A 25,632-nucleotide genomic window follows, 5' to 3' on the forward strand; every position below is an offset into this window, starting at 1 on the left:
GCCCGGGGAAAAAAAAAAAACCCCCCCCCAAAAAAAAAAAAAAAAAAAAAAAAGTTTGTTCCTCACACTGGGGCCTGTCAGAGGGTGGTAGGAGGGAGAGGATCAGGAAAAATAACTAATGGGTAGTAGGCTTAATGCCTGGGTGACAAAATAATCTGCACAGCAAACCCCCATGACACAGGTTGACCTGTGTAACAAACCTGCACACGTACCTCTGAACTGAAAATAAAAGGTTTTTTTAAAGTTTGTATTTCTTAACTGTCTTCCGGGTTTTCTAGAATTCACCGTGTGGAAACACAGACTCTTACAATGACGGGCATGGTGGGGAAGAGAGAACTGTGAAATCAGTTTTCCCCTGAAAGAGATTTTACCTTCCCAAATGCCTGGAGCGTAACACCATTAAAAGCCTTTTCCCAGATAACCCCCTGGAATGTCACTTAGGCAAGTCCCCACACATAGCTCCGGGAGCCATGACCCAAGGACTTCACCCCTCACCCAATAAGACACACTAAACACTGGAACATCAGTGCAACATCCTTTATATCCTCCCTCTGTTGCAATCAGAGTAACCATCCCAAGAGGCCCCTGTGAGCATCTTATTTTCTGGTTAAAAGTCGTCAGGGTCTTCCCGACAGCTCTCACGGTGACCTACAAGATCCCGCTCCAGCAGGACCTGCCTCCCTCCCCTCCTGACATCACTCTTCTAGATTCTGCACTCCAGCCTTAGCAGACTCTTTTCAGTTGCTCCTGCCCCAGGACCTTGGCACATGCTGCTCCTCTGTCTGAAACACTTCTCCTCGCCTTACCACCTGCTCCCCACAGCAACAAGTCCTCTTCTGAGGTTAACTTTCAATGGAGGCCTTCCTCCCAGCACATGAGGACGTGGCTGCCATCTGTTCACAGCCACATCCCCAGCTCCCAGCAGGCACAGGGTACACAGTCCCAATGAATCAATTCAATGAGTCACTGAATTGCTTTGGCTACTGTGAGATGCCCAAATCATGAAAAACTAAGTTTACTACGTTGTTTAGTTACTAAGTTACTTTAAGTTACTTTTGGTTTTACTAGCTTTTTAGGGCCACAGAAAACAGATTATTATTACAATGCCAACTGAGAAAGGGAGGTGTGTTCCCCGCCCCTTCCAGAAGCTTCTGTGTATTCTAGTCTGAGGAATGCGACGCTACACCCTCCACCTGCTTCTCAACACGGCTCACCAGAGCAGTGCATCGCACCCGTGCCTCAACCCTCACATGCTCTGTGCTGCCCAACCCATCACAGGTTCATCTGAAACTCACGTGTTATGTGACGAGGAGATCCAATAATGAGACAAGGGGTTGTTCATGTCCTGCATGTCCACCACGTCATACTTCTCATCCCAGATGCTGTTTTCTCGTGAAAACAGGTACATGAGGAACTAAAAGAGTCAAACACAAAGACTGAATCATCACGTTGACGGGAGGGATGGTGTCTGCTTGTTTCTGTTCTGTGTCCACCCAGGGGAAGAACAGCTCTGATGCGTGAAACCAACAGACAGTCTCCAAACCTCAATCGCCCACGTTTTCAATACCGAAGGCTCAGACTGCAATGGGCTGCAGCAACATATTTTTTCCATAGACCTAGACAATATTTTCCTTTGTAATGCTTATCCTAAAATATTTGCTACTGCAAGGGCTTATGCTTACCATATATACATTGTTGTTGCCTTTTGTCTGTTTTTTCAGACAGAGCCTTGCTCTGTTGCCAAGGCTGCAGTGCAGTGGCACAATCTCAGCTCACTGCAACCTCCACCTCCTGGGTTCAAGCGATTCTCCTGCCTCAGCCTCCCAAGTAGCTGGGATAACCGGCATGCACCACCACACCAGGCTAATTTTTGTATTTTTAGTAGAGACAGAATTTTACCATGTTGGCCAGGCTGGTCTCAAACTCCTAACCTCAAGCGATCCACCCGCCTCAGCCTCCCAAAGTGCTGGGATTACAGGTGTGAGTCACTGCACTTGGCCTCATATATACGTTTTAAGGCATAACAGTAGCGTGAAAAGTTGTGAACCCACTACCCAACTGAAGAAACAGAGTGTTATCCATATCAGAATGTTGAAAGGGCAGAAAATTTCAAGTTACAATTCCTGGCCCCTTTAAAAAAAAAAAAAAAAAATGCTTTACCGACCTGGGCCTACTTTCTGCTGCCTGAGAACGACCTCATATGGGGCAGGCGCTCCCCAGTTCCACCTCCCCTCCTTCCCTATGTAAGGTCAAAGGCAACCATTCTGACCTGCAAGCACCCAGACACCTTCGCATTTTGTTTCTGTGCTTGCAATGGTTCAACTCTCCCTGGTGGCAGATGCCCTCTAGTGGCAAAATCAATAATCCCACCCAGGCAACACGGTCAATGGAGAAGAGTAAGAAAAGGCTATGAAACTGCCTTAGCAAAAATCAGAACAATGAGAAAATTATGACAGCGAAACAGATCTGATCTAACCAACCTCCATCTTGCCTTTAACCTCCAAACTGCCGTTAATTATTCCTGGGCTTGGGCCAAAGTAACTTTGGAAAACATTTAGTTTATAGTTTAAATAACAGCCCTTCCCCAAAACCAAACTGCCTTTGTAAAGCTAAACAAAGACCAGGTTAGCAGGATGACAGGGGCCTGAATTCCGCTAAGGTGGAGACTAATTGGTTACCAGCCATTTTTCTGGACGTTATAAGATTCGCAACTTCCCCAGTTACTCCTACAGATAACATCACTCCTGTTCAACCTAAGATTGGCCTTTTGAGACGTCTTTTTGGGCGTTTGCATGGCTCTACCTGGACCGCCCACTGGTCCTGTGGCCCCACCCAGAAGCACACTGTTTTCCACACCCATATGATTGCATCTCCAACCAGTAAGCAGCACCCCTTCCCTGGCCCTCCAAATTATCTTCAAAAAACCCTAGCCTCAGCCAAATGCGGTGGCTCACACCTATAATCCCAGCACTTTGGGAGGCTAAGGCAGGCTGATCACAAGGTCAGGAGTTGGAGACCAGCCTGGCCAACATAGTGAAACTCTGTCTCTACTAAAAATACAAAAAAATTAGCCAGGCATGGTGGAGGGCACCTGGAATCCCAGCTACTCGGGAGGCTGAGGCACAAGAATCACTTGAACCTGGGAGGCGGAGGTTGCAGTGAGGTGAGATCGCACCACTGAACTCCAGGCTGGGTGACAGACTGAGACACCATCTCAGAAACAAAAACACAAGCAAACAAACAAAGACATAAAAAACAAAACTCGAGCCTCTGAAAGGGAGGATGATTTGAGTAATAATAAAACTCGAGTCTCCCATTCACCCGGCTCTACGTGAGTTAAACTCTTTCCCTGTTTCAATTCCCCTGCCTTGATCAATTGGCTATGTCTAGGTAGCAGGCAAAATGAACCCACTGGACAGTTAACAGTTACAGTAATCTGGAACCTGGGAGAAAAAAAAAAAACAGAAAAACACTCCCAACTAACCAGTCAGTCAAGGGGACATCAAATAGCAAAGCTCTCCAAGGAAAGAGAACAGAAAATAAACCTCAGAAAGCACAGACATCAATCAAAAAGTCCACCCCCACGTGACAACAAGCCCAGCCTACTCACCTCATCCACAAACAAGAAAGGCTCAGCAGTTTCACGCATGGTGTCATCGATGAACTTTGTCATCCGCTCACGGACTTTGCTCAAATCCTGAGCCCAATGCTCCTTAAAATGAGAAAGAGAACAAGAGATCACCAAAATGAGTACTGATAAAATTCTTCATTTCCCAGGGTCCAGACAGTCGCGATCAAAGACTGAAACGTCAACCAATTCCGAAATCACTTGCAATCGAGCACCACGTGTTGAGGCCTCATTCTGCACACGGCCCTTTGCCAGGGGTCAGCAAATATTCTCTGCAAAGAGCCCGAGAGTAAATATTTTGGGCTCTGTGAGCCATATGGTGTCTGCTGCAACCTCTCAACTCCGCTGCTGTGGTGCAAAAGCAGCCACAGATAATCCGCAAATGGGCATGGCTGTATTCCAACAAAATTTTGTTTATAAAAACAAGCAGTCAGCTGTATTTGGCTCATAGGTCATGGTTTGCCAGCTCCTGCCCTATGACAGCTCTTTACGTTTGTTAGTAAGAAGCAGCCTGGTGGCATGGTAGTTACATCAGCCTTCCAGGTCCCTTACCTGGGTTGGCCTCTCATTCTACCTAGCTGACCTTGGGCAAGTTACCTACCGTCTCTGTGCCTCCCCACCCATGAAGCGGGAGTAAGAGTATCTACCACACAGTTTCCGTGGAGCACTGTATGAAATGGATACTGTAGGAAGCATTGTATGAAATCTTAATAGGTTATGTGCCTAACGCAGTACCTGGTGCATAGAAAGTGCTCAGGCCCACTTTGGGAGGCCGAGGCGGGTGGATTGCCTGAGCTCAGGAGTTCAAGACCAGCCTGGCCAACATAGTGAAACCCCATCTCTACTAAAATACAAAAAAAAATTTTTTTTAAATCAGCTGGGCGTGGTGGCAAGCGCTGTAATCCCAGCTTCTCAGGAGGCTGAGGCAGGAGAATTGCTTGAACCAGAGAGGCAGAGGTTGCAGTGAGCCAAGGTTGTACCATTGCACACCAGCCTGGGCAACAGAGTGAAACTCTGTCTCAAAAAAAAGAAAGTGCTCTGACCATGGCAGCTTGTGCAAACAAGCATCTATCTTCCTCCTATGGTCATCTCACTTAGTCCACATAACTCTGCAAGTCATTAATTGCCATTGTCATTTTAGAGACAAGGAAACAGAGACCCAGGAACAATACCTCACGATCCTAAGCCCACACAGCTTGTAAATTGCAGTCTCGGCTCCAAATAGCTAAACTGACATGGAATGTAATCATATGCCCTCTTTCCAAGAGAATAGGCAAACAGGGCTGCTAAAACACTGGTAACGTCTGAAATATACATGACCAGTTCCAAACCAGCTGCTACACAGTCCTAGACATTCTAGAAACCCTTTTAAAAAAGAATGTATAATATGAAGTAACTATTGCTTTCCTCTCCATGCCCTGAAATCCCAAATATTCATAGGAAAAGGGCATGAAATACATCATATAAATTCAACATTGATCAATGCTTTCTTCACTTCAAATATTCTAAAACCTTCATCTTTATGACTAACAGGAGCAAATATGCTACCAGATGTGTGTGTGGTTCGATGGGAAGGGCTGGATGAGGATGTCTGAAAGAATGAAAAATAGAAGAACAGACGCAAATGAGGTGGTGACCAGGAGGCTTGTGACATGCATGGGTGTAAGACAAAAATGAACAGCTGTTGACTCTTGCAAATTTACCTGGATCAGGAGCCCAAAACAGCCCGGAAGCTGGGAAACTGCGAGCTCATTTGAATACAGGGGTGTCAGAATCTTTGAATACTACAACATGAAACCCAAATTGTGGGATATTTTATTAAAATACTTTACCTGACCAAGATGTCCCAAAGAGGCTGGAGGTATCCTCCTTCCTTCCCCCTACAAAGTTTTTACATTTATCAAAATGCATGGGTACTTAGCTAATACAACCTGGCACTGGACTGACTGCAAAGAAAGAAATCTTCTGCCTAAAGGAAATGGAAATATCAATATTCTAGGGGTTGTAAAATGCATCTACTTGGTGTGGGGTATTGCACTAGACACCTGTAATAGTGAAAATGGCAAAGAATAATGATGAAAATAAAAATAAATGGTGATGACCGTCAACACTGGGCACTGACTCTACACCAGGCCCCACACAGTGGCTCATCGTGAACTTACCACCACCCCAGGAGGCACAGGTTATTCTCCATGTCATATAAACGGGGAAACAGAAGCCCGCTTCACATGGGCCAAAATGCATACAACCTATACAACTAGGCTTCTAGTCGTTAACTTAGTGTTGCCAGACATGAGCCTCGGACTAAACCCAGAAACGCTGATTCTGGAAACATACTTTTAACTCCCTTCCTATCCCATCACCTGTCCATTCCAGAGCTGTACCATGGCGTGCTTAGCCAACCCTCTAAAGACATTTAGATTAATTCCAAGTTTTCTTTTTTATTAAAAATGCTGCCATTATTTCCTTAGGATAAGTGTGTGGGAGGGCAACAATTTACTCAAGATATAGAATCTAGTTTTAAAGCTTTCTTTTCATTGCATACAGCCAAAATGTTTTCTAGAAAAGTCATACTAATTTGCACACAAAGTACTGCAGTGATTATTCCATACGAGCATCTGTGTGACCAACAAACATCGCATGGATGCTCATGGCTGTTTGGGTCCTTACTCCCCAGATGCAGAGACAGCGAGCTCCTACTTTCTCCTGGCCGCAAGTCCCTGACCTCTAAGGGCAGCCCAGCAAAGGGCCCCAATTGGGGAAAGCATGTAATAAAGTCAACCACCACTAGGTGGGGCTAAATCTATATACCCAAGTCTCCGTACCAGGTGGTGAATTCTAGGAGGTGAGGCTACTTGTCCCCAAGAATTTAACCAATTTGACTTTAATCGTTCCCTACTAAACTGAGTAATTTATTGGAAGGAAAATCATGACAGGAAAAAAGTGCTTGAATTTCTCTACTTCACCCTAGCACCAGCTAGACTGAACATGTGACTGTGCCCAATAAAATTAATGTATTACCTTCATTTTACCTCCTCCCTCAGACTTAGTCTCAGGTTGGGCAAATAAGCCTTCTTTTGATCACTGTCATTCAACCCCAGCACTGGGAAGGCATGATACCTACAACATGTATCAACATTCTCATTCACCATTTATCAGTCTACTAGGGTAGCTACGACCCTTCCCTGAGCCCTCAGTGTGGCTGGCCTTGTGCAAAACACATCTTCCCTACTTGCAAGTTTCTCTTCCATCAATGAAATCCAAACACAGGCTAGGTATTAGATGCCATTTAAAAATTACTGCTAATTGCACAAGCTGTAATAGGAGTGTTGTGGCTGTATTTTTTAAAAAAACAAGAAGTCAGCCGGGCGTGGTGGCTCATGCCTATAATCCCAGCACTTTGGGAGACCGAGGTGGGTGGATCACAGGGTCAGGAGATCGAGACCATCCTGGCTAACACGGTGAAACCCCGTCTCTACTAAAAATACAAAAAATTAGCCAGGCATGGTGGCCGGCGCCTGTAGTCCCAGCTACTCAGGAGGCTGAGGCAAGAGAATGGTGTGAATCCGGGAGGCAGAGCTTGCAGCGAGCCGAGATTGCACCACTGCACTCCAACGTGGGCGACAGAGCAAGACTGTCTCAAAAAAGGAAAAAAAAAAAAAGTCCTATCCATGAGAGAAACATACGGAAGTATTTACAAACAAAACGACGCAAAGTCTGGGGTTTGCTTTAGAATTCTTCAGTAAAAAAATGAAGAAAGGGGAAGGTTAGGGAGACGTGTGTGGACTTAGAAATGGATGAAATAAAACTGGCAAAGTGGGCCGGGCACAGTGCCTCATGTGTGTAATCCCAGCAATTTGGGGACTGAGAGAGGTGAGTCACTTGAGTCCAGGAGTTGGAGACCAGCCTGAGCGACATGGCGAAACCATTTCCACTAAAGATACAAAAATTGGTCAGGGCTGGGTGGGGTGGCTCACACCTGTAATCCCAGCACTTTGGGAGGCCAAGGCGGGTGGATCACCTGAGGCGAGGAGTTCAAGATCAGGCTGGCCAACATTGTGAAACCCTGATTCTATTAAAAATACAAAAATACAGGTGTGTGGCAGACACCTGTATTCCCAGCTACTTGGGAGGCTGAGGCAGGAGAATCACTTGAACGTGGGAGGCAGAGGTTGCAGTGGGCCAAGATCGAGCCATTGTACTCCAGCCTGGGTGACAGAGCAAGACTGTATCTCAAAAAAAAAAAAAAAAAAAAAAAAAGAATTGTCAGGCATGGTGGCACATACCTGTAGTCCCAGCTATTTGGGAGGCTAAGGCAGGAGGATCACTTAAGCCCAAGAGGTCGAGGCTGCAGTGAGCTGTTATTATGTCACTGCACTCCAGCCTGGGTGACAGGGTGAGTGGGGCCTTGTCTCAAACAAAAACTGGCAAAATGCTCATAATTTTTAATCTGAGTGATGATACATGGTGGTTCATTAAACCATTTGTCTGCTTTCGTGTATGTTTGAAATGTTCTGCAAGACAAGAGGTTAAGTAAATGAACTTAATTTTGCTGCAACCCAAAACTACTCTAAAATATAGTCTATTTTTAAAAAAAACAAATGAATTAACAGAAAAAAGTAAATGGAACTCCAATGATACAGACAAAATTTTTAGATTTATATGTGAAGAGGCATGCATGCATGCATGCATACATACACACACACACAGATCCATACAATTGTCTCTGATCCCCACAATTCCCAGAAGTAGATGCTCTCAATTCCACTTAAAGAGGAGGAAACTGGGGCACAGAAAGGGTAAACCACCTGTCCATGGCTGTGCAGCTGGTAAGAAGATTTCAAGTTGACCTCTCTCTCACAGTTTCTTGTCCTCAGCACTATAGGCACTTGGGGCTGAATACCTCTTTGGTTTTTTTATGTTTTTTTTTTTTTTTTTGGTGGGGGGGTGGTTTTGTTTTCTGTTTTTTTGAGATGGAGTCTTGCTCCGTTGCCCAGGCTGCAGTGCAGTGGTGCAATCTCAGCTGACTGCAACCTCTGCCTCCCAGGTTCAAGCAATTCTCCTGCCTCAGCCTCCCAAGTAGCTGGGATTACAGGCACCCGCCACAATGCCCAGCTAATTTTTGTATTTTAAGTACAGAGGGGGTTTTGCCGTATTGGCCAGGTAGGTCTCGAACTCCTGGCCTCAAGTGATCTGCCCGCCTCGGCCTCCCAAAGTGCTAGGATTATAGGCGTGAGCCACCCTACCTGGCCCTGAATACTTCTTTGTTGTGGGAAGGAGGGGGACTGCCCTGTGCAATGTAGGGTATTTAGCAGCATCCCTGGCCTTGACCTGCTAGATGCCGGCAGTAGCCTCCAGCTGTGACACCCACCCATGTTTCTGGACACTGCCCAGTGTCCTCTGGGGGCATCGTCACAGCAGTGGAAGACCAATGCACAACACAAACCCCCCTTGAGTCTATAGCTGGGCTCAAGGCCCACAGGCAAACCCTGTCCAGGGAGACTGTCCCAAGCATCATCTGTTTAAGCACAGCTGGGCTAGTTAATCTCCCAGGGGCCCTGGCAGGCTTGATCAATCTGGTCCCATCCTCCCATCAGTCAAGGAAGGCTTCCCAGGAAATGACACCTGCTATGATGCCAGAAAACCTGACGCCAGCCAGGTGAGGACAGCCCCTTCCTCAGGTCCTCACCCCTCCTGCCCTGCCCTGGAATCTTCTCACTCTTCCCATCCTCAATGTGTGTCTTGAAAAGAGGCCCGACATGAGGCTCTTCTCATCCAGAGTCTCAGTGGCATCAGACAACAATCTGAAGTATCTGGCATCTGGGCATGAAGACAGGTGGCCAGGTGAGCACAGGTGGCAAGGTGAGCACAGGTGGCAGAAGCGTGAGACCAGTCCCCGGCAGCACCCCGCCAGCTCCCCCAGTCACCCACACACCTTGTGCTTTCTCACCTGCTGTTCATGTATGAGAAACCTCTGGAAGTCATGCAGGTAAACAGCGGAGGCATCCGGCCTGTCAGTGTTCCTGTCCTCGGGGAAAAGGGGTGCGGTTAGACACAGGCACATTCAACAGAGGAGTCGAGAGGAGACGCCACCCAATGGGGCAGCCTGCCACCCAGAGCACCCCACTGAGACTGGCACTGTGTTAGGTACCAGACCGGCCAACAGGAAGACACAGGTGAATGATACAATGTCCCTCACCCACAGGGATTCAGAGGGGCCCTGACATCGGAATCTCAAGGGGCAGGCCCTGGCGTCTGCATTTAGCCGCTCCAAAAGAGCTCTGGCGCCCTCCAGAGTCTGAGGAGCACTTCACAGAGTGTGGCCATGGGGAAGACAAGTGAACCAGGCATTTGGGATACAGCGTAGCAAGAGATGAGGGTGGGAGGGGAGGGGCAGAGTGGGAACCGCTGAGAGGGCCCCAAACTCAGACCTGGAGGGCCAGAGGGGCTTTTCTGAGGAAAAGGTACCTACTTGAGTTCCAGAGAATGAGGTGGGGTGAGCCAGAAGGAGGTGGGGTGAGCCAGGAGGAGGTGGGGTGAGTCAGGAGGAGGTGGGGTGAGTCAGGAGGAGGTGGGGTGAGCCAGAAGGAGGTGTAGAGAGTGCCAGGCAAGGAAATCATAGATGCAGCGGCCTCGAGGAAAACAGAAGGGAGGTGAGAAGAGGAAGAAGGCTAGGAGAGAGGGAACACAGGCTGCAGGGAGGGATTGCAAAGTGAAAGGTGTGGGGAATGCAGGGACGTGAGCGTGCCTACCCAATGCCGAGACAGGGCTGGACACGCCACCCACCCTTATAGGGAGAGCTGGTGTTGGAGAAAGGAAAGGAGCCAGACCCAAGGGCCTCCTCAGAAGCCATGATCCAGAGTTCCCTGGGTCACTGAGGGCTCTGGAGTGGGCACCAGATGAGGCCCCCCCCTAGACTCCAGGCCATCCGGGCACAATTAACTGGAGTGTGGAAAACACATCCCTGGATCAAGCAGAGGTCGGGTATCAGGGAGGGAACACTACACTCCGAATCAAGGCAGGACTCCCGCCTTGGCCAGCAGGCCACCAGAAAAACAGGGCCTTATTGGGCCAGCATGAGCCACATCCGGGTTGGATGAGGAGTACATTCTGCTACTTGAGGCCTTCCAGGGAAATGGGTACATTTTCCTGAGCACTTGCAGGAACCTGGAGAAAAGAGGTCTATTTCAAATAGTCTAAGACATCAAACGTTCCCTACGCTTTCTCCCTTTACTAAACACTCAGGGTCCAGGAGTCTGTTGTCTTTAATCATGAGTACATTTCTAACCTTTCCTTGGCAGCCTCATGGTCTAACACTAAGCTTTTCATTAAAATACTATGTGGAAATTATGGCTGGGCACAGTGGCACATTCCTGTAATCCCAGCACTTTGGGAGGCCAAGGCAGGTGGATCACCTGAGATCAGGAGTTCAAGACTAGCCTGGCCAACATGGTGAAACCCCGTCTCTACTAAAAATACAAAAAAAAAAAAAAGCTGGACATGGTGGATGCCTGTAATCCCAGCTACTCGGAGGATGAGGCAGGAGAATCACTTGAACCTGGGAGGTGGAGGTTGCAGTGAGCCGAAATTGCACCAATGCACTCCAGCCTAGGCGACAGAGGGAGGCTCCATCTCAAATATATTATATATATATATATTTATTTATTTATTTTTTAGTAGACACTGGTTTTCACGGTGTTAGNTAAAAATCAGATTCATTTTATTTATAACTTTGGAGTCTTGGAGTTTCTGATTTCAGAAGTGACAGAAGGAAAAGTTGCTCATCAATGAGGACTGGATCAATGTACCCCAGACCATTAACTCCAGGGCCAACACTTCTCCCAGTCAGACAGGCTGGGGAAAACACAAAACATCTCAGAAATTCCCCACTTGGGGAATCATGAAGCATGGTAAATGCCCCGATAAGTCGTGCAACACTGACTTTTTAGTAATAATATTACTATTTATGAGCCCCTCATGGCTGCCAAGCACCGTGTGAAGCAGTTTATACACTTGAACTCATTTTAATTCCGTTAAACCTGTTTAACAAGGTATTTTTCACTTATTTGATCATCAACATTAGTTTTTGTAATTAAAAAAAAAAAAACTATTAACCTGTCACATCTCATGAGGCACATTCGGGGAAAGAAGGCCCTGAGGCACACAGGCTTTTCTACAGAACCTTCTAGACCATCCTCGCAGCGCTCCACACCCCCCTGTTGCTACTGCTCATCTCTATCCACACCACAAGCGTGGGATTGCCAGTTCCCCAGCAGGGGGCCCCCGTCCCTCTGGAGGTCAGCGCCTGCACACACAAGCATCCTCGCCTGGAGGCCGGCTGGGCACCAGGCCATGAGGTCCGGCACAGCCGCCCCGAACAACACGCCAGAGCTGCCTCACCCCAGGATGAACACGGACGAATCCTTTTTGAATTCATCGAGAATCTGAAATGGAAAGCACACACAAAGAACCTTAGACAAGCCACTTAATGCAAAACGGAAAGATTTTGTTGTTAAAAAAGCATCATTTTGTCAGATGCAACAAGATCATTAAAAATATCATTTTAATTGGTGTTAGTTGTAAATATTCAACTATAACAGAAACTTAAGAAGCAAAAGGTAGAAGCCCTCCTCATCCCCGCCACAGTTTTATTCCCAAGAAGCAATCACCCTTAAGAATTTCATAGGTTTCCTTCTAGAATTTGTTTTAGGGATATTCATTTAATTGTATCATATCATATTATATCATTTACATACATCTCACAATTTTTTGCTGTGTTTCAAGCTTTACATATTATTCTTCAACCTCAAATAACCCTGTTTCCTTTCTTTGAAAAACCATTGTATTCCATAATATACATGTCACTCAATTTTTGTTACATCTAGTATTATTTAAGTGTCCCTGTGTGCACATTTCTCTATCTTTGTCCACAGAGTAGAGTCCTAGGAGGAAAAGCACCTAGACACAGCACATTGTAGGCACACTGGCTTTGATAAATTCTGCCAAGGTGCTCTCAAAACAGTTGACATGGGCGCCTCCACTGGGGTACACATCCCTTTTTCCACACCCTCACTGCCAGGTTTCTTTAGAGATGGGGTCTCACTGTTACCCAGGCTGGAGTGCAGTGGCACAATCGTAGTTCACTGCAGCCTCACTCTCCTGGGATCACATGATCTTCCTGTATCAGCTTCCTGAGTAGCTAGGACTACAGGCGCGTGACACCATGCCCGGCCAATTTTTTTTCTTTTTGTAGAGATGGGGGTCTTACTATGTTGCCCAGGCTGACCTTGAACTCCTGGCCTCAAGAGATTCTTCCTCCTGAGCCTCCTGAGTAGCTAGGATTACAGGCAACATTTCCAATCTTTAATATTTCAAAGATGCACTTCTAATCTTTGAAGGCAAGAGGACGAAAGAAATATTGAACTGCTTCAGCTCTTCTCTTCACAGCCCACTGCCATGCCAACTGTTGCATGATGAAAAGGCTCCTCCACCAAAGGGGGGCGCCATGGAGCACCCTTCCCTCCAGCTTCTACTTGCACCAGCCCATTTTCTGTGCATTGTACACAGGCACCCTGCACAGCCACATCTTGTCCATTGCTGCCCAGGTAGCCTTGCTTCAACAGTCTTCAATGACACTGCGCCTGGATAAGCACTTGAATAACCCCCGCAGAAATGGAAATGTATCCACTAGCACATGATCAATGCTAATGACACAAAACACCTCCTGCCCCAGATGACCCAGGGTCCTCTTGCTGAACTCCTTGAAGCCCAGGACATCATGGGGAACACCAGTGTTCTAGAAAGGGAATCGCAGGCCCCTGGGAAGCATCAGAGAGTCCACAGCAGTTTGTGTGGGTGTGTGTTTCTTCTGGAAACATAATCAGCATCTCAAAGGAGTAGGTCCCACCAAAATGTTAAGAGCCACAAACAGCCTTTTTACGCAAACTGAGAAGTACTTCCTTTTGTTTGTGTAATTTACAGCATAGGTTTTTTTTTTTTTTGAGACGGAGTCTCGCTCTGTCGCCCAGGCTGGAGTGCAGTGGCCGGATCTCAGCTCACTGCAAGCTCCACCTCTGGGGTTTACGCCATTCTCCTGCCTCAGCCTCCCGAGTAGCTGGGACTACAGGCGCCCACCACCTCGCCCGGCTAGTTTTTTTGTATTTTTTTTTTTAGTAGAGACGGGGTTTCACCGTGTTAGCCAGGATGATCTCGATCTCCTGACCTCGTGATCCGCCCGTCTCGGCCTCCCAAAGTGCTGGGATTACAGGCTTGAGCCACCGCACCCGGCCAGGTATTTCTTTTTAAAAAGGGGGTGGTGGTTGCATAGACAGGGCATGCTGCTATTTGAACTCATTTACTGCTTAGGTCTCCAGGTCAGCCTGGTGATGAAGGCATCAGGGGTTAGAACTCTTCCAAGCCCAAAGCCCCACACCCAGCTTACTGACATCTGGAGGGAGCCCAGCGTGTGGCCCCCCTCACTGACCACCACATGCAGTTCTTCAGCCCTGTCATTCCTTTACATTCCTTTAATGAAGCACAGAAACAGCCCGCACTGCATTCCCCGACTCTCGGGGAGCTCAGACAATGGCAGACGCACCACCACAGCACAGACGCTTCCCAGAATCAGGAAAGACCTCGCTTCTCCTCCGCCAGACCCTGCAACTCCCTGCCTGGACACTCTGCTTGTTAAAGCAACGTGCTTGCAGGAATCGGCGGCCCTGGGATGCAGAGCAGGACAGGGAACGAAAAAGAACAACCGAAAGCCAAGAGCCACAAACGCTGCAAGAGAACAGTGAGGCAACAGAAGGAAGATGGCGTGGCATCCCAAAGGCGAGTTACAACATCAAGGAGAGAGTGACCAGCTTTGACGTGTGCTGCTGAGTGGACAAGATAAAGACCATGGAGCACACTTCTGGATTCACAACACAGGGAGGCGACGGGTGACGGGCCAAAATGAAGTGACCTAGGAGGCAGGGACGGAAACAAGATGGGAATAGACTCCAGAGACAGCCGGAAGAAGGGAAGCGTAGACAGCTCTTGGAGTAGGTTACTTTAAAGGGGGCAGAGAAATGGGGCTGTAGCTGGGGGTATGGGGCATAGGTGGTCAAGGAAGATGTTCTAAAGATAGAAGTTATAGTCAATATGATACGTAGGATGGTGTCCCCGGGCATACGTGTCCAAGTCCTAACACCCAGTACCCATGAGCATGACCTTCTTTGGAATTAGGGTCTTTGCAAGGTGCAATCAAGTTAAGATGAGGCCATGCTGGGCTAGGGTGGCTACATGACTGCTACCTCCTGTGACTGGCTTCTTACAAGAGAGAGATTTGGAGACAGAGAAACACACGGAGGAAAGGAAGCCATGTGATGATGGAGGCAGAGACTGGCACAATGCCATCCACAAGCCAAGGAGCGATGGCATCTACACGCCGAGGAACACTTCCAGGATTGCTGGCAGGCCACCAGCAGCCAGGAGACGTCCACACCCCGAGGAACGCTTGAAGCACTGCTGGCAGCCACCAGAAGCCCCGAAAGTGGCCTGGAAGCCATCCTTCCCTGGAGCCTTCCGAGGTGGTGTGGCCCTGCCAACACCTTGATTCTGGACTTTAACCTCCAGTACAGTGAGGGAGTAAACTTCTGCTGTTTTTAAGCCACAAGTTGCAGTACTTGCTACAGTGGCCCCAGGAAATTAACATGGGCTCCATGCGCTGGGGCCAGATGGTCACAGTCTCAGACACTCCTCCCGCCGATCCCATCAGGTAGTAAAATAAGCCCCATTTCAGAAACAAGAAATAAGCCCAGGGAGGCAAGGACTTTTCTCCTCACAAGTCCAGGAGCCAGAATTTCAACCCAGGCTCACCTTGGTAAATCTCCAGCATCCCACACCGCACGTGCAAATGTACATACAATAAATGAGATTCCAGCAATCAGAGAATATTCTAGATGCTATGGGTGCACAGTGGAGATAGCAGTTAATTTATGTGCGGCATTACCATGGAGGGTTATGTGGTCAGATTCTACATAACCAAGGGACAGGGGTTGGACTGGGCCTTGTGTCACTCTGGACAACATCCCGGAACCTTCCCATCCCAGCAAAGGGCCAGTGATGTCAGGAGAAACATCTATATCATTAACCATTGTGCCCTCTTGGGTCACACACACATTTACTGGATGAGTGACTAAAATAAGAAATAAACGAATTTTCTCTGATAGCTAAAAGGCTACAGGGAAACGTCATCTTTGAGTCGGGCCCCAGGAGAAGTTACCAGCTGGACAAGAGAAGGGGCCATGCTAGGGGGAGGGGGTCACGGAAGCAGGGACCGGGGCACTAAGAAAGGGAGGGGGAGGAATGGAGTTTTCCCACATGGCTTCCGGCACACGCCCTTTCAAAACTGCAGCTGCTCTTACACACTCAGTGGTACTTAGGCTGTAGGAACCATTTGGTTCTGGAAGGCCGACGGTAAAATCTCATTAATAGAAAAGCTAGCTCAGGCACAGTGGCTCACGTCTGTAATCCCAGCACTTTGGGAGGCCAAGGCGGGTAGATCACTTGAGCTCAGCAGTTCAAGACTAGCCTGGGTAACATGGTGAAACTGTCTCTACAAAAAATACGAAAATTAACCTGCATGGTGGCACCCGCCTTTGGTCCCAGGTACTCCGGAGGCTGAGGTGGGAGGGTCATGTGAGCCAGGGAGTTCGAGGCTACAGTGAGCCATGAATGTGCCATTGCACTCCAGCCTAGGTGACAAAGTGAGACCCTGTCTCAAAAACGAAAGAAAAGAAAAGAAAGAAAAGAAAGAAAGAAAAGACAAAGAAAGAAAGAGAAAGCAAAGAAAGAAAAAGAGAAAGAGAGAGAGAGAGAGAAAGAGAGGGAAAGAGAGAGAGAAAGAGAGAGAGAGAGAAAGAGAGAGAGAGAGAAAGAGAGAGAGAAAGAGAGAGAAAGAGAGAGAGAAAGAGAGAGACAGAGAGAGAGAAAGAGAGAGAAAGAGAGAGAAAGAGAAAGAGAGAAAGAGAGAGAAAGAGAGAGAAAGAAAGACAGAAGGAGAGAGGGGGAAGGAGAGAGGGAGGGAAGGAGAGAGGGAGGGAAGGAGAGAGGGAGGGAAGGAGAGAGGGAGGGAAGGAGAGACGGAGGGAAGAGGGAGAAGAGGGAGAAGAGGGAGAAGAGGGAGAAGAGGGAGAAGAGGGAGAAGAGGTAACCAGCGATTGTATCTGCTAACTTCTCCACTGTGGACTCTCCTCTCGCCAGCAGCTGACAATGAGAATAAACTGCAAGATCTCCGAGCTCCTGCACAAACATCGTCACAGAATGCTCATCACTCACTCCCCCCATGCCCACACCGTGCAAAATCCAGCAGAACAATCCTTCAGTGTCTTACTGGATCATAGGGACAGCCACTGATAAGTCGGCAGGCTTCTCAATTTCCTTTTTTATTATTGGCAAGTGCCTTCTATTTTTACTTAAGAATGCTGTAACCACAGGGAACTTCACAGGTTTGATCAGGACGTAGCAGGGTAGCAGTCACATAGCCAGGTATTAAATTACAACATTGGCAGAGGATGTGATATGTCGTGTGAGGTCTGCTACAAAATGTGAGAAAAGGGACTTGGGTGAGGGCATCATCAAGGTGATAATGGCTGAAGTCAGCTGATGATACATCTGCTAACTTAGCATCTGTTACGCTATTCTCTCTGTGTATATGCTTTACATTTTCTTTAATACAAAGGATTCAAAAATTAAGAAGTATTCCGTGGCTGTGCATCGAAGTTGGGCAGAAAATCAAATCCTAGCTCTGCAGCTGACTAGTTAGTGGCCTGACCTTCAGCAAAGTGACCTCTCTGGACCTCACTTTCTTAATCCCTAAAATGGCAACAACAACAGTAGCTCTTCCACAGGGCTCTGGAGGGAATTAAATGTATACAAAACACAGAACAGACCGGGCATGATGGCTCACACCTGTAATCCTAGCACTTTGGGAAGCCGAGGCAGGCGGATCACTTGAGGTCAGGAGCTCGAGACCAGCATGGCCAACATGGTGAAACTCCATTTCTACTAAAAATACAAAAATTAGCCAGGTGTGGTGGTGCATGCCTGTAATCCCAGCTACTCGGGAGGCTGAGGCAGGGAGAATCGCTTGAACCCGGGAGGCAGAGGTTGCAGTGAATGAAGATCGTGCCACTGCACTCCAGCCTAGGCGACAGAGCAAGACTCTGTCTCAAAAAACAAAAGAAAAAACAGAAATACCACACAGGACCGTGCCTAGCATATAGCCCACCTGAGAAAATGTTGGCTATCATCTTTGTTAATGATATTGTTATCACAGCCTAGTTAGAGGTATATCCCCTCACCAGGGAGACACAAACATGAGATTACATTTCTTATCCTCCTGCTGCTGCCAAACTTTTGGAAACTTTGAGGCTCGAGAGCTGCAACGTAGGCAGGTGGTCAGACACAAAGAGGAGCTGGCAAGCTCACAATGGAAATCATTTGGCTACTGATAAGCGTGAACCCACTCCCTGGATTTAGGTCTGGGGATTACGAGTCACCATAAATAGCTCTGTCTCCTGCAGGAGCCTGAGAAATCCAGCGAGGCCCTCCTCCCCCTTAAATCACAGAACAGATACTTTTCTCTGCCCTGTGCTTCCAGCCAGGAGCAGGAAGTAAACAACAGGTTAGGGGATGGGCATTTACCTACACAACAGCAGTGAGGCTCTTAGAGCTGGCCAGAAACCATCCATATAAGCTTGGGACTTTGTTATTCAAATCTGTCTTTACACTAAATTTTTAAAATGCAGTGACCAAACTGGAGAGTTATACCCTCAAACAGTGGAGATGAGGGTTGCCAAAGCAAAACTCCTTTAGGGGTCAGGTAAGCACCATAAATGAACAGACAGAGCTATACAGGCCTGGGTCAATACAGAGAATGTGGACCATTCCATGGAGTGACGTGACCCTCTTTATAGCCAGATCTTGACTTTTTTCCCAAGGGAAGCCAAAAATCTAGATTTTAATACATAATATAATCTCTCAAGTTTTAAATGTAGGCAATTAATTTTTAACATATTTAAACCATTAGATCAAGTACAACCAGGTGCAGGCTCAATGTGGCATTCTGGCCACCAGGGGTCAGCCTTTGGTATCTGCAGAATCTTTCCCATACGAAGTTCCACATGGGGCAATCTAGGGTACCCCAGAGGGTTCCGAGATTCCGTAAAACTCTGACTCAAATTTCTTTTTCTCCCTCATAAACACAAACACCCAGACTAGCCTTCATAAGAGCCATAATTAAAAGTACAGGTTGAAATACCTCTCAGGTGGAATTTTACCACAGTGGAAACCATCAATGAATGGGTTAATCTGTTGGCAGGTGAAATAGATTTTGTGCAAATCTTTTTTTAATTTTTAGTGTTATTTAATAATACAGACGGGGTCTCACTATGTTGCCCAAGCTAGTCTCAAACTCCTGAGCTCAAAGGATCCTCCTGCCTTGGCCTCCCAAAGTGGTGGGATTACAGGCATGAGCTACTGCTCCCAGCCATCTACAAATCCTAATTTCAAACTTTGCCTGGCATCTGTCTGATAACACAGCATCTTGAAATGTCAAGGTAAACTATTATTTTTAAAAAAAAACTGTTATTTGCAACTACTTATCTTGAGTAAATCGAGTTTTTCTCAATCCTGGTCAATTGCATAAGATGACAATCGTCACCATTCCGAATTTCATACACACGCTCTCATCATTGTTCTACGACATGTTCTATGTTCAATGACACATGTCATTGTTCTCAAGGACTATTTTTAAAGTTACAGGTTTTAATCTTCAAAAGTATTCTGATAAGCTTTTATGAATCATGGTTTTTGTTGTGGGTTTCTTGTTTAAAGGAGAGGGGATTACAGACTTTTAAAAGTTTTATAACCATTGATCTCATTTAGTACCTTCATTTTATAGAAAAGGCTAAGTGAGAGGACAGAGATGGCTTCCCCCAACATCACTTGGTCAGTTAGAGGTCAAGTTGGTCTAGAATCCAGTTCTCCCAACTCCCAAGCCTGCAATCTTTCTATTTCATTTGGCAAACCAATAACTAATTATTATATATGTGAACAAATGAACACATTGCAATTCAATGATCCACTCTATGAAATACATTTTTCCCCAATCTGGGCAGATAGGAAATGGCCCTCCCATTTCTCTACCTCAGATACATCCAAAGTCCCAAGGCCAGTGATCACCCATCAAGTGGCCTCACTGTGTGGCCAGCCCACAACCCTGCATGCAGAAAGCAATTAATGACTGTCTTCTAGAAACATTCACGTTCATCACTTAAAAATGCTTCTATTCACAGCTCCCAATTTCCCATTGCACAGAGCAGAAGACTGAAGCTAGGAGCAGTCAGTGGCTCATCCAAGATCATGCAGCTAACTGGAGAATCCACAGCCACCTGACTCCAAGTTCCTGGTACTCCTCATGCCCTCACAGCTTTCCCTGGGAATTCTTTTGCAGTCTGCAAAGCCCTTTCCTGACAGCAACAGCAGCAGCCCCTACTTGTTGAATGTGTGCCACCTACCAGGTACTATGCTAGGTCCATCACATAGAATAGTCTCAGTTTTAAAACTTTATGCTCTATGGAACTTTCTGTTGCAAAGGTAACATGTTACTTGGAACATATCAGAGAAAATGAGCTGTGCAAAGAAAAGGTAACTATCCTTCCTGCCCATCTTCCCAGTCCCTTCCAGCACACACGCAAAATCAACATTAAATGTGAGGTGCTTTCTCCCATACCTTCCCCGACTCATGAAAAGGAGCAAAAGGAGGATTATTGCATTCTCTGTTTTTGTGTTTGTTTTGAGATGGAATCTCGCTCTGTTGCCCAGACTGGAGTGCAGTGGCACCATCTCGGCTCACTGCAACCTCCGCCTCCCAGGTTCAAGTGATTCTCCTGCCTTAGCCTCCCGAGTAGCTGGGATTACAGGCGCACACCACCACGCCTGGCTAATTTTTTTATTTTTAGTTGTGATGGGGTTTTGCCATGTTGACCAGGCTGGTCTCAAACTCCTGATCTCAAATGATCCACCCGCCTCGGCTCCCAAAGTGCTGGGATTACAGGCATGAACCACTGCGCCTGGCCTGTATTCTGATTTTTAACAAAATAGCAGACCTAACTCCTCATGTAAATCCGCTGCTGGCTTTCCTCAAAAAATGTCACAAATATCATCTCAGATGAACGGAAAGAGAACTGACACATCCTTCTTAATCAGCTGCATAATGTCACACAGTACGAACAGACCATAATTTACCCATCAATTCCTCCACTGAGAGACATTCAGATGGTGCCCTGGTACTTTGCCAGCATAAGTAACACTGCAATAAACAATCCGATAATGTATTATCAGGCCCTGATGTTTTCCCTTTCATAAAATACAGTCTTCAAGATGCCACTATCAGGTCAAAACATACACACGTCTTAATTTTTAAATAGTCTATTATTTTAACCAAAAAATATGTCCTCATAAAAAATATGAATAAAAGTATAAAAAAGGCTGGGCACAGTGGCTCACACCTGTAATCCCAGCATTTTAGGAGGTGGAGGCGGGCGGATCACATGAGGTTAGAAGTCTGAGACCTGCCCAGCCAATATGGCAAAACCCCATCTCAAAAAAATACAAAATTAGTTGGCGTGGTGGCACAAGTCTGTAATCCCAGCTACTTGAGAGGCTAAGGCACAAGAATCCCTTGAACCCGTGAGGCGAGGATTGCAGTGAACCAAGATCACACCACTGCACTCCAGGCTGGGCAACAGAGTGAAACTCTATCTCAAACAAACAAACATGTAAAAAGAAGAAACACATATAATTCCTCAATCTGGAGATGGTTATTAGTAATAACAGCCATTTGCTAAATTTCCTTTCAGAATGAAATAATGCAGTAGAGTGAGTTGCACTTTCTTTTAACAGACTCAGATCAAATTCCAGTCAAACTTAAGGCCATTCACATTTCCGCCAGGAAGGTATATGAACACCATTTCTCTACATTTTCCCCACAGCTGTGTCATGGTTAAAGAATTTTGCCAATGTAACGGATGAAAACGGTATGCTTTCGTCATTCTCATTTATATTTCCTTGACTAAAATGGTGATTCAACACTTCTTGTGGGTTTCTTAGGAACATGCCAGACTTGGAAATACGTGGAAAACAGAAACATCATTTGATCACTTGCTCAAGAATCATCTTACCGATTTTTGCTGCTCAAACATAAGTTTTTTATAGAAGAGATGGAACTGTTCAAAGCTGAGCTCATCTTTGTGTGCTCCTATTTCCTGTAAATATGAAAAAAGTGACATGATTTTTGATGTCCACCGTAAGAATGGCTCCATGCTATTTATAGAATAATTTTTATTTCAGAAATTGCATGCAATTTTTTTGGCATGCTGAAGAGCTATGACCACGTTGTTTCAGCATCATGGCTTTTGAAAGGAAGAAGTCACACTATTTAACATGGCTTTTCTAAAACATTGGCTAAAATCAAACTCACATTCCTCTGAATCAAAACTCTCCACACATTCCCTAATCCCTCTGGTCTGGGAAAACATACTCACAAGGACACCTACCAAGTAAGACCCTCCTTTGAGCCCCAAAAGGGAAGAGTCTCAGCCAGGTTTGCAAGAGACATGATGCGTAACTCCTCCATTTTGGGGCAGAAAACACTCTCTTTGGACTTCCAACTTCAGACATATTTGTAGAGTACGTACATATAGGCATTTTGTAAAGCACTGGGAGTCAGACAAAGCTCAGCTCCAATTAATTGCTTTAAGGCTTTGGGCAATTTCCTTGACCTTTTCAAACCCTCAGTTTTCTTTATCTGTAAAATGGGAGAATCACCACTGTGCTCCTAGGGCTTCCCTGAAAGTGAACAAGATACCTGCAAAACACCTGGTTCAGTAAATACTTGATAAAGAATTAAATGCTGGTGTGTAGCAATCAATGGTAAATGCTTCTCCCGTCTCTCTCCTCTTCTGACCTTCTCTTTTCTCTTTTTCTATTCTTGGATTAATATGGATTGCTGGGGGCAAGTCAAAGGATGCTTGATAAGCAATAAAATAGGATAATTCTTCCAGGAGTTCATTAGTACAAAATGAAATGAGCTTTTCCACTGAGGAACCCTGTAATGGAGCTGATATTGACAATGGGCACTGGGGTCCTCCAACTGGGGCTACTGGGATGAAGGGTTGCGCATTTCCTAAGAAGAATGAGTACTACCCTGTAGGCAAAAATCAGTGCCCATCATCTCCATCCTTGCCTCACCTCCTGTGCTATATCCCATCACTCCTGGAGTAGCTTTACTGCCCAGCCTCACCAACAACTTGATTACACAACAAAATTAATTAAATGATATACGGAAGGATGGATGGTTGGAGAAACAGAAGAATAAAGAGCCAACTCTAACAGCTACACTACCAGGACTTGCATACAAACTGCCATGGTCCTGGTACCCTACACAAGGAATTTTTCATAGTATTTTCCAAAAGACATACATGCATTCATTTCACTAGGGAAAAAATGGGCTGCAGTATAGTCAGGGAAACAGGGAAAGCTGGACTAATGAAAAACAGGTCTGAGGGTAGATGTTCCAAGTCCAACAGCTCAGTAAACATGGTCTTTATCGATTACATCCTCTGCGAGGATGGAGACTATGGTCCTCAGATATGTCTATGATCCCTCTGTCTGAACTAAGATGTACTCTGGAGGCAAAGGACTTTCTTGGGCACTATTCCACGGAACTCAAAGGCAAGTCACAGCTTCATGAGAGAGGTTAAGTCACTGCATTCATAAAATTCCCAGGCCGAGCCATGAAACTTACCACAAACTTATCTTTAAGGAACTTGGCACTGCTCACTTTAAAGTTGATCAGGGGCAAGATGGTCTTCAACTCTCGGAGACTGATGCTGCAAAAAAGGGAGACCCAGCTCTGTCACCTTGAGGGTTTTCAACAGCACAGGGTTTAGCTGCTCCCATCAGTTTCCACCTCGGGCAGCCCTCTCTAAGAGAGCCTGGTCAACAGTTGTTTATGGAGCACTAACTAGGAACAAGACACTGGGTCAAGGTAGAGGTGACACTTCAATGAGCAAAGCTCAAGGGCACCCTTCAGGAATGTCCACAGATAGGGGTCACACAGGAGACTCACAGTGTAGGATGATGCCCCAGTGAGGAGGCACCTACACTGGAGATCCCCAGTACAGGGTGATGTCCCAATGAGGAGGGTCCCCACCCTTCGAGAATGGCCATGGAGGAAGGTCCTCCAGGAGATTCAGTGTGAGCAGAAAATGGTGTCAGATGACCAGATAATCTCAATACAAAATGCCACAGAAATCCCAAAGGCCCAATGTAGGTGTTGACATGATGCGATTTCTGCCCAGGATTCTGAATGTCAGAGTGAAGAAATTCAGTGAAGCTTGGGTAAACAGCAGGAGTAACTATGACATGCTTCACGTAGCCAAACACTTTGTCACCTAATTCGTGACACACATGAAGGGATGAACAAGACTCCCACTGACTCCACCTGCCACCCAGAGGAACCACAGCCACAGAACGGGCTTGGCAGAGTCAGCCGGGAAAGAGCCAGCTGAGCTTGACTCTAGTCTGGCACTGTGAAGAGACAAGAGGGATATAGAGTAAGTGGGGACCCCCTGTACCCCCAAAATTAAGTTAAAAAATAAAGGTTTCTTTTAATGCCACTGGGGTTCAGAGCAAGGCAAGGTCACTAAGGGCCAGAGAGGGGAACTGGGAAGGAACAAGGCCTACATGAGCACCTACTGTATGCCAGGCTGCTCTGGGGTCATCCAGGTGTTAAGGTTGCCTAATTGCTCACCAGATTCTACCTTCTGCAAAGTACACATGATTGACCCCCAGGGCTCAGAACAGCCAAGGGCGGGATGTCACGAGGGTACACAACTCAGGGCTTGGAGCTGGATGGCAGGCAGCAGAGCCTGGATCTGAATCAAATTCCAGCGCTCGGTCACAGGAATCTGCATGAGTGTTTCTTTGAAGTCACAGAGTGAGGTTCAGCTTAAGAGGGAAGAAAGGGCCGGGCGCAGTGGCTCACGCCTATAATCCCAGCACTTTGGGAGGCCAAGGCGGGTGGATCACGAGGTCAGAGGATCGAGACTATCCCAGCTAACACGGTGAAACCCTGTCTCTACTAAAAATACCAAAAAAATCAGCCAGGCGTGGTGGCGGGCGCCTGTCAGGAGGCTGAGGCAGGAGAATGGTGTGAATCTGGGAGGCAGAGCTTGCAGTGAGCCGAGATCACGCCGCTGCACTCCAGCCTGGATGACAGAGCGAGACTCCGTCTCAAAAAAAGCAAAAATAGAGGGAAGCAACGGAGAACATGTCCCAGGCAAAAGGAGCAGCAGCAGTAGTAAGAATGGTAACAAAAGCTGAAACTTCAATAGTGCTAATCAGGTGTCAGGTATTGTTCTAGGTGGTGCCCTATAGGCATATTCACCTGTTAGATGCTTGAACAATTTACAAGGCAGGTACCATGATCATCTCCATCTTCCAGGTGAGGAAACTGAGGCACCAATCAGTTTGGTGCACACCTGACTGCCTCCCAGCGACTCGCTCACACAACCAGAGGTTAAATTAGTGGGGTGAGTGGGTCAAGAATATGAGATCCAGACCCTTCTGGCTGGAGCCAAGTGTCCAGCAGAGCTAAGACAGGGTGGTCAAGAGAGAAAGCTTGCCCCAGCTTGTAGGAGAAAACAGCCCTGTTTCCCTGCAACGTCCTCCCAGCTTCTGCTGTGGCATGCGGAAGGAAGCACCACGTCACTGCCCAGCCACTGCCCTGGAGAAGGTCCAGTGTGACTCTGGCCATCCTGTGTCCCCACCTCCAGCCTTTTCCTCTGGTTCTAAGCGTCTAACAGCAGAGACTTCAGCTCACAAGATGCTCCCCACCCACGTCCTCAAACCGTAGGCACACCACCCACGGCTTTCACAGACAGACCTCGAGGGCA

The 25,632-nt window shown here is 46.8% G+C and overlaps 1 protein-coding gene across 2 annotated transcripts in view; it reads right to left on the reverse strand.

The window, feature by feature from the left end:
- The window catches only part of PLCG2 (phospholipase C gamma 2), a 218,497-nt gene that overhangs the window by 74,227 nt on the left and 118,638 nt on the right, over nucleotides 1-25,632 (reverse strand). For both annotated transcript variants that reach the window (XM_017888219.1, XM_017888218.1), the window contains 6 exons: nucleotides 23,481-23,565; nucleotides 21,856-21,939; nucleotides 12,029-12,072; nucleotides 9,579-9,651; nucleotides 3,611-3,712; nucleotides 1,296-1,414 (listed from right to left, as the gene is read on the reverse strand). In XM_017888219.1, coding sequence (XP_017743708.1) covers nucleotides 1,296-1,414; nucleotides 3,611-3,712; nucleotides 9,579-9,651; nucleotides 12,029-12,072; nucleotides 21,856-21,939; nucleotides 23,481-23,565 — 507 coding nt within the window. The remainder of the gene's footprint in view (nucleotides 1-1,295; nucleotides 1,415-3,610; nucleotides 3,713-9,578; nucleotides 9,652-12,028; nucleotides 12,073-21,855; nucleotides 21,940-23,480; nucleotides 23,566-25,632) is intronic.

This window comes from Rhinopithecus bieti, unplaced genomic scaffold (assembly GCF_001698545.2).
Source record: "Rhinopithecus bieti isolate Rb0 unplaced genomic scaffold, ASM169854v2 scaffold_17826, whole genome shotgun sequence".
Taxonomy (NCBI): domain Eukaryota; kingdom Metazoa; phylum Chordata; class Mammalia; order Primates; family Cercopithecidae; genus Rhinopithecus; species Rhinopithecus bieti.